The sequence below is a fragment of the Acipenser ruthenus genome, chromosome 3 (assembly GCF_902713425.1).
Source record: "Acipenser ruthenus chromosome 3, fAciRut3.2 maternal haplotype, whole genome shotgun sequence".
Taxonomy (NCBI): Eukaryota; Metazoa; Chordata; class Actinopteri; order Acipenseriformes; family Acipenseridae; genus Acipenser; species Acipenser ruthenus.
In genome coordinates this window covers 69,435,386-69,451,959 of record NC_081191.1, presented here as the reverse complement: position 1 = coordinate 69,451,959, position 16,574 = coordinate 69,435,386, and the positions used below count along the sequence as shown (strand labels likewise).

At 36.6% G+C, this 16,574-nt stretch overlaps 1 protein-coding gene across 4 annotated transcripts in view; it reads left to right on the top strand.

The window, feature by feature from the left end:
• Window positions 1-16,574, top strand: part of LOC117394410 (piezo-type mechanosensitive ion channel component 2-like) — a 228,795-nt gene that overhangs the window by 145,398 nt on the left and 66,823 nt on the right. For all 4 annotated transcript variants that reach the window (XM_059015651.1, XM_059015649.1, XM_059015650.1 and 1 more), the window contains exons 6-7: window positions 5,621-5,873; window positions 6,689-6,902. In XM_059015651.1, the coding sequence (XP_058871634.1) occupies window positions 5,621-5,873; window positions 6,689-6,902 (467 nt within the window). The remainder of the gene's footprint in view (window positions 1-5,620; window positions 5,874-6,688; window positions 6,903-16,574) is intronic.

The window sequence follows — 16,574 nt, the reverse complement described above, 5'->3', positions numbered from 1 at the left end:
TACTGTAGTTTCCTGTTTAAAGAGGCATGACAAAATCTGACAGCCAGATAAAAAAAAAAAAAAAAATCACCTCAGTTGAAACAGTATCTGCTTGATGTTATAGTGTACATTGAACTAGCCATGCAGAGTGCGGGCAAGCAGGTTAAAGATATTCAAACTTGTATTGAATGTCTGGCTATTGGCACTATTAACAGTTCCAAAAATGTGCTGTTATTTATTTGTAATTGAGCAAAATACTCTCCAAAATCAATCAATCAATCAATCCTTTATTTATATATCACCTTTCTTACAAAAAGTAAATCAAAGCGCCGTACTGGACGAAACAGATCAAAATCAAAATACAATTCATGTGTAGAGAAATGAAAGAAAACAGAGTTTTCAATTCAGTTTAAAAAGGCTAATATAAAAAACATAAGAAAATCAAAATATAATACATTTGTATAGAGATTAAAGAGAAACACTGTTTAAAATTTGGTTTAAAAAAGCTAATCTAAAAAAGTCAGTTTTCAGTTTTGAAACTGATGTAGCACTTCTGATCTGAGGTGGCAGTGCATTCCACAGTCTGGGAGCACAGTGACTAAAAGCTCTCTCTCTCCCTACCTTTTTGTGTATACTTGTGGGAGGCACAGAAGGTGATTTTAAATCACGAGAAGGTATATATGTGACTATAATCTGGTGCCATACCTTTTAGTGTTTTATTAGTCAGAAGTAACATTTTTAAATCAACTCTAAACTTCACTGGGGGCCAGTGCAGTGAAGCCAGCACAGGTATTATCTAGTCTCTTTTTTTTCGTTCTGCTGAGAAGGCTAGCAGCTGCATTCTGTATAAGCTGTAGGTGATTTATGGTGTCAGCCGGGAGCCCAGCGAATACATCATTGCAATAGTCAAGTCGGGACGACTCAAAAGCATGAATTAGTTTCTCAGCATCAGACAATGACAGAAATTACCTAATATTAGCAATGTTTTGCAAATGGTAAAATGAGACTTTGGTGGCATTGCGAATATGTTACTCAAAAGATAAATCAGAGTCAAATAAGACCCCTAGATTTTTCACTTTTTGCCCAAATTGCCCAGATCTATTTTTAGAGATTTTGTGGCTTCTAGTTGCTGCCGAGAACCTAATAACAGAACATCTGTCTTATCAGAGTTTAACTGTATAAAATTGAAATGTATTTAAATGTATAACACAAGTCAATTGTTTATTTAAGCATTCCATTTTGCAGCACAAGGAATATCTCCCCTAGGAAATAACATATTCTTACAGCTGTATAAAACCTGGCAAGAGTTCTCCTTGTGGAGCCATTACAAGTCCTGATAGTGGGTTAATTTGTGGGATGTCAGAGGTCACATTATGAGTTCTGCTACATGTCAGAATACAGTTGTGTTACCGTGACCATTCCATTAAACCCATAGGTTCAACATTAACAACGAGGGCTAATTTGCTATTACCAAAACCGAAATGCAATGTTATTATACACAAAATAATGCTTGCAGTTTTTCTATTTTTTTCTATACACTTACGTAGTTCATTTGATTCTTTTCTGTAGTAGCTGCAATTTTCTCATTGAAACATGTATTGTATTGACACTCATGTTGACATTCGCAATGCCACAGGAAACGTTTGTAATTATTTTGTGAACATGAATTGAACGAGGTCATCTGTTCGGATATAATTTACTTGTTGGCTAATACCATTTTACATTTATGTTTGTTTTACTTTCATAAACTCTCATTTTTTTGGTAATTAAATCCTATGTGCAGTGTACAGTAGATGTGTTTGCAGAGTTTAGTTTTCAGGAATGTGTCCAGTCTTAGAAACTCCCTATCCGGTATTTCTCTGCCCTTTTTTAGATAACCCGTTTTCTTTTCATGACTAGTCAACTAATCAAGCATGAAGGTGGCAAATTCCAAAGAATCTCGTTTTTGTTATACATCTATCCCTTACAGTAAGACACTTAAAATCACATTTTCACTTACAGTGTGATTCTTTAAGTCATGCTTCCAAGAGCCAGACTACTCGTGATGAAATCAGCTGTTTTAGCAAACTCTAAATTCATGAGTTGATTGCTGCTTGTAACTTAAAGTGACCTTCAAAAGTAGCTTAGTCAAGTTTAGAAGAAGTCACTGTGAACTTTATCGCTCAGAACAAAGCCAAGTTTCTAATACTGTCAGGTTAGGTTGAAGGGTAACCATTTTGACTATCTCATTAAGGGGAGGATTCAATAAATAAAATACTGCACATGTTACCTCCCTCTTCTATGGTAAAAAGCAAATTTTCCAGAAAGGTTTCATATTTTCAAATCTAGTGCTTATAATGTTAACCTGAGTCCTCCTATGTCTGGATGTCTGATCAGTGGCAGTGGCAAAATATGTTACACCTTTTTATATTACATACTAATAAAAGTAAAAAAAAAAAAAAATGAACCCCTGTGCGCACACACAGGCCTAGCTTTGATATGAAAACTACAAGATGACATCAGTTAGGCAATCACTGTAAGTTGAATTTAAGAAACCTGCTGCCAGCTATTTTTAAATTGACTACATATATCACATATTTGTTGCATAAGTCAACTAGAGTTCAGCAGGTTTAAAATGAAATTAAACAAAAACAGTACTTCCCAAACTTTAGTTTTCTTAAATAACAGTTATACTGTCAAGGCTATAGAAACAACAAGGCTATAGAAATAAACACCATGTAATGCAATTTTTATAACTGCCACCTACTCTGAATAAGTTTTACCCTTTACCTTTTTCTGTTTTAGAACACCCACAGCAGATACATCAAACCACTTTACAAAAAAAAAGTAATTCCACAGTTTTAGAATGATCAAATATGTATCTGAACTGTTACCCGTCACAGTATTATATTACTAAAATATATGGCCAAAATATATTAAATCAATATATGTAACCATTAGTAGTTACAGTTTTAAATCATTTTTTAAATCATGTAAGTTACACTCACATATGTATCACTGAGTACAACCTCAGTGCAATTGTGTTTAAATGGGTTTAAACAGAGAAAAAAACATTACCATTACACCTTATATTTCAATAGTTTATACATTTTTGTTTATAAGGTTTAACCATGTTTATTTGTCCCCACAGTCCATGAGCTGGTGGGTGGAAACGGGTACAACTGGAATCTCTTTCTATCAAAATGTAATTTTCCACAAAAAATGTGTAGTCCTTCGCCAAACTGGACAGGTCGGTCGGGAGACAGACAGGTTGTTCGAAATAACAAGGTGTCCGGTTTAAAAAAAAACAAACACAAATACATTTGTAGTGCTCAGCTTATTTTAAATGTATAAATCATTTCTCTGAAATAACATTAATGTGTTCCCTGTAAACATTACATTATGCAAAAATACATTTAATAAAATCAGATTAATACCTAGTGTACTTTCTTTTTACTTTAGCCTAGGCTACACATTACTGTACAATGCAAAAATAAAAGATTATTTAAAATTGAAACTAAATGATTTCAGCACATTTTCTTTTTTCCACAGCCTACTTAGTACAGAATTAGCACAAAATAAATCACAGTGCCACATTGACACATTGTGCTATTATACATTACCTTACATATACTGCACACTTTTACAGAAAGAAATCATATTTTTGTTTGCATAGAACACCCTATAGTGTAGGCGTGGCTGCAAGTAAAACACATAGAGGGACATGTATCAAGCGTTTGCAACGGCATTAAGGCCCTGTATGTATCATGACACTTTTGGCGAGTTAGCACTGCCAAAATGCGCTGTGCCGTGCAATGCGGTCCACCGCTCATTAGCCATGCACTTTAAGGCGTGTCAAGCCTTAATTATATGCATGGACAAATTGCAGGTGGGGCTCATTTGTAAATGAAGTCTGTGATATTAAAATGAAATTTATGAACCAGCAGAACAACCACGCCGGCCCTAAAAGTGTCCACAAATAAGATTGATTTCAAACTGGGCGCAAAGAAAAAGTCAGAAAGCAGCTGATAAGAAAAAGCATTATGGCAGCGGTGATATAGGGGCCAGGAAAATGCACAGTATTTTTAAAAGAAATTCACGAATGACAATAAAAAATAAATCATGGAGTGTCAAACCAACATTTATTTAAAAAAAAAAAAAAATTAAAAAATACATTTTCTATTTACATTATATTCTACTGATGTAAGTTGTGTAAAATGTGTTATCATTGATAGTTCATCATGAACATCATCCAAAAACCAAGGCGGAAACTTTTTAAAATTTAGCCTAGCTACTGAGTCAACTCTTTAAAAATGTACATTGTAACTCGATTTGCTATTGAAGCAGTCTTTAAAAATGTAACACACTTCTGCTGGAAACAAGACGTTTAAAAAAACAACAAGCAGACAAAATGGTTTTTTTTTAAAAACAACCTTGAATGACAAATTCAGCTACATTTTCGAGTTTTTGTAAACCTTTTAAACTAAATAGGCTCCACTTTAACAAGAAAAGTTGAATATTGACGTGTTCCCTTTGAAATGCTTTTAACACATTTATATGGGAGTGGCAGCTGTTTTAAAACCCCCAAACTGTCGACAATAATTATACTTAATCAACGTTATTATTTGACTTCATAGTCCAAAACTCTGTATGCACTAAATCTCCTCTTTATAAAATAAATAACATGTTGGAATCAGTTATATGTCAAAATCAGTTCGTTTCAGAATAAATATACTCACCATTTGTAATCACCGACATTATGTGGTCCACCTATCTGTCAGCAATTGCCCTACTGCCAGTAAATAGGAATCAGTCAAGGGTTTGCTGAAATTGTTTTCAGTGATCTGGACACTAGTTATTCTGCTATTGTTTGTTTGGAGTTTGATTGCGATCAATTACCTACTGTAGACGAGAGTAGTCTTCACACAGTAAAATCCTAGTAAACCATCACCACCACTTAAGTTTCTAAGAACACCTTCGAGGGCAGTTTCTTAACAAGGTCAAAGCTCGTTTTTCATTTGTATAACATAACATAACATAACATAACATAACATAACATAACATAACATAACATAACATAAGAGTGCTGGTACATCATTTGGACCAGTGCTGTACCAACCCATTGTAAACAGAGTAAATAGTCTACTCATCCTACGTACTTGTGGTGGACATAGAACACCTTGACAACAGATTTATCATTTATCATGAAAATCCCATATGTATATTTGTCAGGGCAATCAGTCCCTCGATCTTGGCTGATGCATTCTGGGAAATGTAGTTATTTAGCTCACTTTTAAATGGTAGAACTACCTTTCTTTTCCCTCTTGTTTCAATCCATCTTAACCTACAGGATACAGACTCTGTATCACCCAAGGCTCTGTGTACCTTCCTTCTACCACTTTTCCCCAGACTTGGCTACAATATATATATATATATATATATATATATATATGAAAATAAGTTATTGTGTCTATAACAAGATATTTGGTGTGTCTATTATTTCTTATACTTGACCAATTGAGATAATTATGTTTTTGGATATGAGAGCAACCTAACAAAGATGATCATTGGAATAGGAACGTTAATGTCTACAAGTTTAACACTCAAATCATGTTGAAGGTGCCTTAGTGAATTTTAATGTGAAATATCTTATACTCAACAGGATGAGGAGAGGCTTGAGATGGAGGACGAGGTGATGTTCGATGAGGATTGTGAACTGGAAGATGAATGTGAAATGGAAGAGGAGAAGCTGGAAGAAGGAGAAGAGGAGGAGGAGGAGGAGGAGGAGGAAGAAAGCACAAAACTTAAAATACTGCGCAGAGTCACAGGAGTAGCATCAAAATTAAAAGAAGTTATTGGCAATATTATAACTACCGCTGGAAAAGTTGTCGTAACAATACTACTTGGTTTGACAGGTTGGTATCTGGTGGAGATATATTACGTATTTCTTCACTTTCAAAGTTTGAACTGGGATCTTTCTCACTGAGACAACAGCTTGTCAGTGAGGACCTGGGAAGTTGCTGAGACAAATCCACTATTGCTCTGTAGATCTTCTACAGTAGAATTGCTTAATTTATTGTGTGTATTTACCACTGTTATAATACTATCAACATACTTTAAATGTAGACAATACTAGGCATTTTAATAAACATATTGAGATTCAAGCCTTTTAATTGATATTGAATCTTGTTGGTTCAAAAAGACTAGAAAAGCAGCGCTTGAACCAAATTACATGAAATAATCTGTTAATGGAAATGTATGTTGATGTAAAAACACACACAGCACTGTTTTTCAAAGATATCATTCTTTAATCTCAAGAATTGTTACATAGTACTGATGCAGTAAAAAAATACAGACTATTCTCCCTTTCTCCTTGGGTAACCACATGCCTTATCACTGCTGACAGCAGGCATTTAAAGAAAGTAAAACAAACTGGCTCTGTAAAAAATAAATAAATAAAGCAATTGAAGATCATTCGTAGACTGACGCTGCAGCCATGAGCATGCTGTTTAGAAAAGGAAATAAAGCTTTTGATATTGGCCGTCATTTTCTTAGCCAATATGACCTAAACTTAGATAACCCTTTTCAGTGTTTTTGATCTTTCCTTGTCAAGTACCAAATGTAAATGCAGTGTCTGTCTTCCATAGCTTTTCAAATTTGTATTATTCTTCTGAAAAGATAGATGAAAAAATATCTCAATACCTATTTATTTTTCTTTCTTTTTTTACAGGTATTATGTTACCATCTCTGACCTCAGCTGTATATTTCTTTACATTTTTGGGGTTGTGTACTTGGTGGTCCTTTTGTCGAACGTTTGATCCGCTGATATTCAGCTGTCTGTGTGTATTAATGGCCATATTCAGTGCAGGGCACTTGATTGGGCTTTATTTGTACCAGTTTCAGTTCTTCCAGGAGTTTGTTCCACCAAAAGACTTCTATGCAAGGTAAGGAACTTCTATTAAATGTATTATTTAAAATCTTCACTAAAAATCTGTTTGATTCAGACAGCCAGTGGGGCAGAATAAGTGTTAAATAGGCTTGTGCTGATACTCATAATTGTAATTTCTTTTAATATTCATTGTTAGTTCAAGGCCTTGGTATGGTAGTAAAAATGTCAGCACTTCAATTGTAAAGGTGCGGGAAGGACAGCTTTTCTTGGTTTGAAATCAACACATTAATGAATGTATTTATTTAATACCTGCCGCCAAATACTTAAAGGCAGTTACGATTATGAGCATGAGTGTTAAACTTGTAATAACTTATAAATTAGTTTTGGTAAGTGCACTTTGTTTCTTGTTTAAGTTTGTATGAAGGGTTTTTGTGCTACAGTGGTTCAGGGATTTGCAAACAGGTTTACCATTTCTTCAGGGATCAATATTCTTAGCAGGCCAGAAGCCTGTGGCTAACAAAGTATTGTCTAGCCAGAATTATATATATATATATGTATATTTTTGGCAGTGAATTGCATTTCTAAGTCTGGGACTCTGGGAGCACAAATCTTTAAATGTCTCAAACACAAGATTACTGTTCATATTCATAGTTTATTGAAAGGAAGGGACTCAAGCCCATACAATGGCTTGATTATCAAATATACTGTATAAAACACTATGCATATCAGATACTAAGAATAACAAATACTCAGCTTGGCACCATTTAAAGTTTAAAGCCACATTTTTCACGTTTGTCGGTCATAGCACTGAGCTGAAATATTTAAAGTAACTGAGCTGAAATATTTTCAAATATTTTACATCCATAACTATAAAACTTTTAATGACAAGATATGTAGTGATACTAAAAGAAAGTAGATTGAGAATGTTGCTTTTAGTATGACTGCATTACAAATATTGTATGCAATATGTAACAAACCTTGACGCAAAATCTAATGCTGACATATGGGCTGATGTAAGGATAGGCATAGTCAGAAATATCACAGAAATATCACGCTTACACATCCAGCGATCTTTTAAAAACTCTGTCTGCACAAGCATGGAATAATGTGGGGATACAAAATTGTATGAGGTAATGTTACAGAAATCTGCGTAACACCTGTCAGAACAATTTGATTTTGAGATACACGACTTGGTTTGAATGTTGGTGAGTGAAGTTTTTCCAGTCAATCTGTATATGTAAAAGAAAAAAAAACACATAAGTGTTTTTGGCCCCCCCTTGAGTTAAGGCCCTAGGCACATGCCTAGTTTGCCTATGTGTTAATCCGTCCCTGGGCGCAGTGCAAACAATTGCTTCTGCAAAATCCAAATTGCATTGCGGCCAGGCAATTATTTTGCACTGCAGCCTGTGCAAGCTTTAGGCAATGCAAATTACTCAACATGCACAAATAATGAGCTGCAATCATGATAATGAGGGTCTCGATGAACGAGGTGAGTTAGTTCAGAGAGCAGTAGGCGCTGTATGAGATTTGTGGAGCACGAATATCAATTCATCTATTAGGTCTAGGATGATCTGTGGAATGAGACGATAACGCCTTACCGCTGCATCCTCTGACATCCCAAACAAAGTGACCCTGAGTTTGAATATGCAGGGTCTTCTTCGTCCTGCCTCTCCTCAACAAGAACCAAGCATTGCCCCATCAGGAAGTGTACCACAGCAGCCATCCTGAGGCCAATGACAGGTTTCTGAAGGTGTGTGGTTTCATACAGCTCTTAATTACTCACTTCTACAATGCTTTGCACCTTGTAAGAGGAGGTGTAAAGTTTCTGGAGGGTCAGCAATTGCCCAAATACAAGGCAAAATCCTTACATCTCATAATAATGTTTGCACCCGCTTAGTATTCCTGATCCCCGCCCAATTCCATGCTCTTTTCTTCATTTTAATACATTTCAATATCATTTAAATGGATTGATGATGGCAAAGTGCTAATTTGATAGCGGGTGCAGAATGCATGGTGAAAACCACTCTTTACATACGCTGCATTTTTAGTGGCTGCTAAACTCCCACTTTACAGCACGTAAACACGGTTTATGGGTGCAAAGTGCCGACTAAATCTTATTAAATCTTAAATGTTATTACTTCATAGTATATACATGATACAAAACATGGTAAAGCATTGTAGAAAATAGTATAAACATGGCAAATTGCAAAAATACTATAAAATCAATACAATAAATAAAAACATATTATTTTTCTTCTTATAGAAGATACTGTTAATTAAAATGAGATTTCTTCAGTCATGAAAAACAGTAATTTGTGTGATTTCCATTTAGCGACACTGGATTTAATTAATTTCTACAGAAATTCCAGCAATGGCCATAAAGGGGTTGCTGGATACTAGCTGGACAGAACAAAGAAATAACTTTTTTTTTATCACATACTGCTTTGCTTTTGTGCATCCATCTCTTACTCGATATGGTTAAGATTAAAACAGTAATTAACATATATTCATATGGTGTGGTGCATACTGTAGACAGTTGTACTTTACATATGCATGGGCTCACAAAATTCAACTCACCCTTCTAATTAGGAGGGTATATCTGTAGGCAACCTTCCCACAGGCCAGAGCAGAGTTGCAACGGTACAGTACACTGAACCACAGTTCCCGTAGCAAGAGCTGTACAGTATTAACACTTCCCTTTTTCTATCAAAGTTGTCCCCTTGTGTGGTTTGTCATAACCCTACAGTCATTCCTTTTTATATCTGAACCTGTGGCAATGGAGGTGGCATTTGCTTTATTATAGGCGTTGAAATGAAAAACGATGAAAAAAAGATGTCAAACTAATTGAGATGATATGTTTACATATGCTACAGTGTGTTCTTTTTCTCCATTTTAGACATTTTCAGATAGCTTAATCCATTTTCAGATAGCTTACACCAGTAATGACCCAAAAAAACAGCACCCTAAACGGCTCATTGTATATTCTTCCGTAGCTACTGTAATGGCTCTCCTTCTAGCAGCTGTGCTAGTAGTACTGACATCAGCATAAGACACGCACTTACCTCTTGATACAGAGCTTGTTCTTTAGTTGAATGGTAAAGTGTCCTTCAACCATATACAGTGCCAATAGCAAGTATTCACCCCCCTTGGACGTTTTCACAGTTTGTTGTGTTACAACCTGATGCATTTAAATGGGATTTTTCTCACTTTGATTTACACAACCTACTCAACACTTTCAATGTGTGAAAAAATGGGGTTGGGGGGGAGGGGTGAAAAAACAAATCAATTAAAAATAAAAACCTTCATTCTTCATTAGATAAGTATTCACCCCCTTTGCTATGACACTCCTAAATAAGCTCAGGTGCAACCAATTGCCTTCAGAATTCACACATTGCCTAGGACAGCAGTGTGGAGTAGTGGTTAGGGCTCTGGACTCTTGACCAGAAGGTCGTGGGTTCAATCCCAGGTAGGGGACACTGCTGCTGTACCCTTGAGCAAGGTACTTTACCTAGATTGCTCCAGTAAAAACCCAAGTGTATAATGGGTACTTGTATGTAAAAATAATGTGATATCTTGTAACAATTGTAAATTGCCCTGGATAAGGGCATCTGCTAAGAAATAAATGGAGTCCATCTGTGTGCAATAAAAGTGGTTCACATGATTTCAGATTAAATACACCTGTCTCTGTAAGGTCCCACAGTTGGGTAGTGCATTCAAAGCAAAGATATTACCATGAAGACCAAGTAGCTTTCAAAACAACTCCAGGATAAAGTTGTGGAAAGGCACAAATCAGGGGAGGGGTATAAAAAGATTTTTTTTTATGACAGTTCCATACAACTGCTCATGCAGTCTTTCGGTTTTAACAACTGATTATTTGTGACATATAACAGTGATACACATGTAATTGAATATCCCTTGGAGCACAGTCAAGTCGATCATTAAGAAGTGGAAGGTATACGGCACCACACAACCCCAAACTGAGCAGCCAGGTAAGAAGGGCATTGGTCAGAGAAGCCAGCAAGAGACCAATGACAACTCTGAAAGACCTACAGTGTTCCATGGCTGAGATTGACAAACATCATGTCAACAATAGCTCAGGTACATCCACAAATCTGGCCTGTATGGAAGAGTGGCAAGAAGAAAGCCATTTCTGAAAAAGCCCATGTAAAATCCTGCTTGGAATTTGCAAAAAGGCATGTGGGAGACTCTGAAAAGATGTGGCAAAAGATTCTGTGGTCCAATGAAACAAAAATTGAACTATTTGGCCTAAATGCAAAGCGTTATGTCTGGCGCAAACCCAACACAGCACATCACCCAGGTAACACCATCCCTACTGTGAAGCATGGTGGTGGCAGCATCATGCTATGGGGATGCTTTTCATCGGCAGGGACTTGAAAGCTTGTCAGGGTAGAAGGAAAATGGATGGAGCTAAATACAGGCAAATCCTTGAGGAAAATCTGCTTCAGTCTGCGAAAGACCTAAGACTGGGACAGAGATTCACCTTTCAGCAGGACAATAACCCCAAGCACACAGCCAATCGACACTGGAGTGGCTTAAAAACAAGAAAGTGAATGTCCTAGAGTGGGCCAGTCAAAGCCCGAACTTGAATCCGATTGAGAATCTGTGGCAAGATTGCTGTCCACCAACGATCCCCATCCAACTTGACAGAGCTAGAACACTTTTGCCAAGAAGAATGGGCGAACATTGCACGATCCAGATGTGCAAACCTGGTAGAGGCTTACCCCAAAAGACTCACAGCTGTAATTGCTGCCAAAGGTGGTTCCACCAAGTATTGACTCAGGGGGGTGAATACTTATCTAACCAAGACATTTCAGTTTTTTTTTTATTTTTCATTAACTGTTGTTTTACAATAAAAATTCTGTTGCCTCTTAAGAGTGTTGAGTAGGTTGTGTAAATCAAAGGAAAGAAAATCCCATTTAAATGCATCAAGATTTCAGGTTGTAACACAACAAACTGTGAAAACGTCCATATAGGCACTGTAGTTGGTGGTTATTGTCCAGCCCATTCAATTCTGCCGGCCCATTCAATGCTCCAGCAACGTCCACACATGGAGCATCTACGCATACACCTAACCCTAGCCTTAAATCATCATTTTACCCTATACCTGTTAAACCTAATCATAACCTTTAAGTCCCTATCAGATTTCAAAATGGCAAAATTTAGAATTATGTGCATATACCATCTGAAATAAAATGTATTCACTTAAAATGTTTTTAGAAAAATGAGTTGCAAAAAAAATAAAATAAAGTGATGTATGTCAAATACAGGGAGGCATATTGCTTTGAATGAAATGCAGGCAGCTGCTCCTGAATACATACTTAATATAGATAAATTATTGTGTGGGGTATTTTTCAATAATAGGTTCTATAAAATGTGCAACATTGTTTTCATTGTTCTAGTCAGCCAAGCCCAATGATTCAGCATAAAACAAAAAACCTGTAAGTGTATCCTCCCTGTTAAAACTCCAGCAGAGCAGCTGTGACTGTGCTTTGTCAATATGAGTCATCCTCATCATACATTTTTTTATGACAGTTACATACAACTGCTCATGCAGTCTTTCGGTTTTAACAACTGATTATTTGTGACATATAACAGTGATACACATGTTTTTATTTTTAATAATGATGTGCTTTATGGTGTTAACATGTTCAAGGTCTCTGCTTTGTGTGAAATAAACTATAATGCTGATGCAAATTTATTTTAGGAAAAAACACAAAAAGCACAATGGCCCTGGAAACTGTCACGTCGTTGAATTTCTAAGATCCCATTGATGTCAACAGCCGTTCTCTTTTAGGGGCCTGTCTTCATCATATCCCATGTAGGGCCATTATGTCTATTTACACTCACACTACTGAAAAGAATACTTCAGTGCATTTTACATTATTAAAAATAGGCAGTTGTCCAAATATGCAGTAGACTGCTGGCCTTCATCCTTAACTGATCAATGCGAAAAGGAACAACTCGCTGAGCCACGGGGGACCACATAGTCTGGATGAAACTCACTTAGTATCGAATCCAAGTTGTGCTGAATTACTGTTATTGGCTGGGGGTCCACAGGACTGCATTGGCCTGTGCAATCCCGCAGCTTAGGGAAGGAAATCGACTGGGGAGAGTTTGCTTCACTGTGCTACAGCAACCACCTCCGTGGTCCGGTGGGCTTAGTAACACAGGCTGTAGGTTCAGCGTGGTTTAAAAGTGAAGCAATTAAGAAGGCAAACATAATGCTTGGTTGTATAGTCACAACAATGTGGAGTGCATATAAAAGGAGGTTTGATAAGGTTGTATAAAGCACTGGGGGAGCACACTTTGGATACTGTGTTCAGTTCTGGTTACAATATTACCAAAAGGGCATTGTGCCCTTGGAGAGAATCCAACAAAGAGCAAACAGACTAATCCCAGGGCTTAAACGAATGAGCTACAAAGATGTGAGTTCTAGGGTGACATTTAAAAAAAAAGAACAAGCGCATATATATATATATATATATATATATATATATATATATATATATATATATATATATATATATAACAAAAAAAACATAACTGTATCCTCCCTATTCAAACCCACTTAATGAGCAGCTGTGAAGTAAACTTTAGGTTATCTAGTGGTTACCAACCATCACAGACCGTACTATACTGCTTAATAATGATGCAGTGTAAAGAGTAAAAATAAAAAAATTCTGAACATGTTTTGTACTGGTTCACTGGGTATTTATTCACAATTAGAAAATAGGGCTAAAATACTGCAAATGTCAGGAATGACGTTTTCTGCGGGGGTGGCAGTTAAAAATGATTCCTAGCTAGGGAGCCCTGTGTGTTGCAATAGGAGGACACTGTGCTTGTTTATACACTCTTCTTTGACAGGGTTCCCTTATTTCATTCATCACAAATTAAACACTACCATTCATTCGGTTTCTTTCAATACCAAAGCCGTTTGTTCTTTCCACCCTCTCCAGAGATCCTGGTGCTTCCTATTGTTGGTTAACTGGGGTTGTATCTGTTTTTTGTTTGTTCTTCAAAAATGATTCCAATTGTGTGTGCTATTCCCCCATCTTTAAAAGTATAGTAATTTGGCAATTGTTATTTGTTACAATTGAATACTTGCATTTTCTGTTGTAAAACCATTGTGTATGCGGTTTTATAAAGCAGCTGTTTCAGACATACACCTGGCCTTTAAGCTGCTGTTGAGTGATTGTGTTGAAGTGCTAATTTTGTTATTACATTTCCTGCCTTTGACTGCAATGATGCAGATAGTCTGTTGCCCTAAGTTATAGTTCAGATCTACCAGGTGCAGGAAAAAAACTAGTGAATAAACAACCTCAAATAACCAATGACACACGTTTGTTTGTTTGTTTGTTTGTTTGTTTATCTTTAGGCAAAGTTACATTTAAACAATTCATATTAATTTTAGACACAACTGAAATAATAAATCAACAAAATGCATTGTGTATGACAAAAAAACATCATACGAGCTTGCAAAGATCTCCATAGCCCAGAGTGGCTCCGGAGGCCTCAAAATGAGTTTGTTGAACCCAAAAGTTAAAATTTTGTGAACAGGGACCAAGATTGAAATAACTAATACTCTGTTACCCTGAGCACAATTTAGATCAGAATCAGGATTGCCAGGAATTACTCCTGAGCCTCTCCTGCATTTCCATGTTGTGTTGCTTAGACTGGGGGAAGACCAGGAAATTACTTAAAATGATTTACACATATGAGAGGTAGTCATTTTGGTGTAATGATTTGCTGAACACTGCCCCTGCATTCCCTTGTGTAATTCAAATGGGTTTGCGGTTCCACATTTACATTTTTTGAGGTTTCTGAAACTACCTTGACGTTGTTACCGTATATTGTGGGCCTTTATTTTCAGTGTTTGTGTGAATAGGCCCCCTCCCTGTACATCAAGCAAAAATGTGATACTCTCATTACTATTACTACTATATGGAGTGTAGTTCTGAAACACATTATTTTGCCTCATATCTGTAATTTAAACATGATGTTTGTCATGGAAGATGGCCCAAGTCCATCATTAGTATGATGAATCTGGGCAGCGACACATGCAATTCATTCCTACTAGTAAGATTAGGTCATTACTTAGAGATGACAGAGTTGGCAACACTGGAATTTAAAGTTAGGACAGTTTTATTAAATACATTGCAAAACTATTTTAATACATTTTCCCAATTTTTTCGTGCAGATTTTGCAATTCAGCAGTTGGAAAATTGAAGAAATGGAGTTGCTGTATGGACAACTTGTAGTTCATCTTTTACTTGTGCTTTATATTGTTATGTAGATAAGAAGCGTGCCTGTGCTTTATTACAAAACCTGCAAAACAAATACACTACACTAGCTGTCTTTGTTGCCTTTTCAGACGAGGGTAAGAATGATTATTCATGAAGTATAGACAGTGAGTATGGAATGGCGGTGGGACATTTTAGTGAACACCCTAATTCTAGATTTTAAAGAAATAAAAGCCTTTTGTTCAAATTACATTTGCAAAGAGATCCATTCATCCGATACAGACATTTATTCATAATAGCTAACCAGAGTATTGTTTGTACAGTTGTGTATACAGTTGCACTCTTAACTGTTTTGGTAGAAGTGCAGTACACCTGGTACAGTAAAAAAAAAAAAAAATCAATTTAAAAGTAAAAGAGTAGGGCAAAAGCTTAATAAATCCAGTCCACTGTGTGTTAATTTGTTTAGCAAAGCACATACTGTGGGCTGACACACAGTAATGGGAAACCTAAAACACTGAATGGATCGTGATGACAGCAGTGTTCAATGGCTCTCTGTGATACAAAGGAGCCATTGAAGATGCTGGAACATTAAGGTTCTTAACAGAAGCTTGTGTGATATCCCTGTACAGTATAATGCCACACCAAAGCCTCATTGACTCATCTACACCAAAAGTCGCAGATTAGAATAATGTACAGGTAGTGAACAAAAAAATGGAAACACCAATGTAAAGTCACTTAACAGGGCGTTGGGCCACTATGGTATCCCACTCTGTGGAGTTCTTGGCAGACTGTTTTTGATGAAACAGGCTGCTCGCGCCCTAGGTTGAAATTTGCAGTCAATTGATCTGCAGTTGCTTGCCTGTTTTGCCTTCCACTTTGAATTAATGCACGGATATCACGATCCTGGAGTATGTGCTTCCGCTCACTGTTGCCCTTTGCTGATGATGTCTTTCCCTCGGAGTTCCATGCCGACATCACCTCAGACACAGTTGCCCGTGAAACATCAGCAAGTTGATCTGTCTTGGTCACTGAAGCTCCTGCCAAATGCGCCCCAGCAATCACCCCTCTTTCAAAGTCACTGAGGTCTCCTCTTGCAGCCATGCTAGCCATAATTATAGGCAACCAGGCCTGTCCAGCATTTTTATACACGACCCTAAGCATGCTGGGATGTTATTTGCTTAATTAATGCATGAGCCACACCTGTGTGGAAGCCCTTGCTTTCAATATACTTGGTGTCCCTCATTTATCCAGGTGTTTCCATTTTTTTGTTCACTACCTGTAAATTGTCAGTAATGAAGTGTGTTTGAAATACTGATCATCTGTAAGTGTTGTACAGCATGGAATCTTTACACCGGAGCACAGACCGTTGCTTTATATATATATATATATATATATATATATATATATATATATATATATATACTGTATATATACACTACTGGTCAAAAGTTTTAGAACACCCCCAT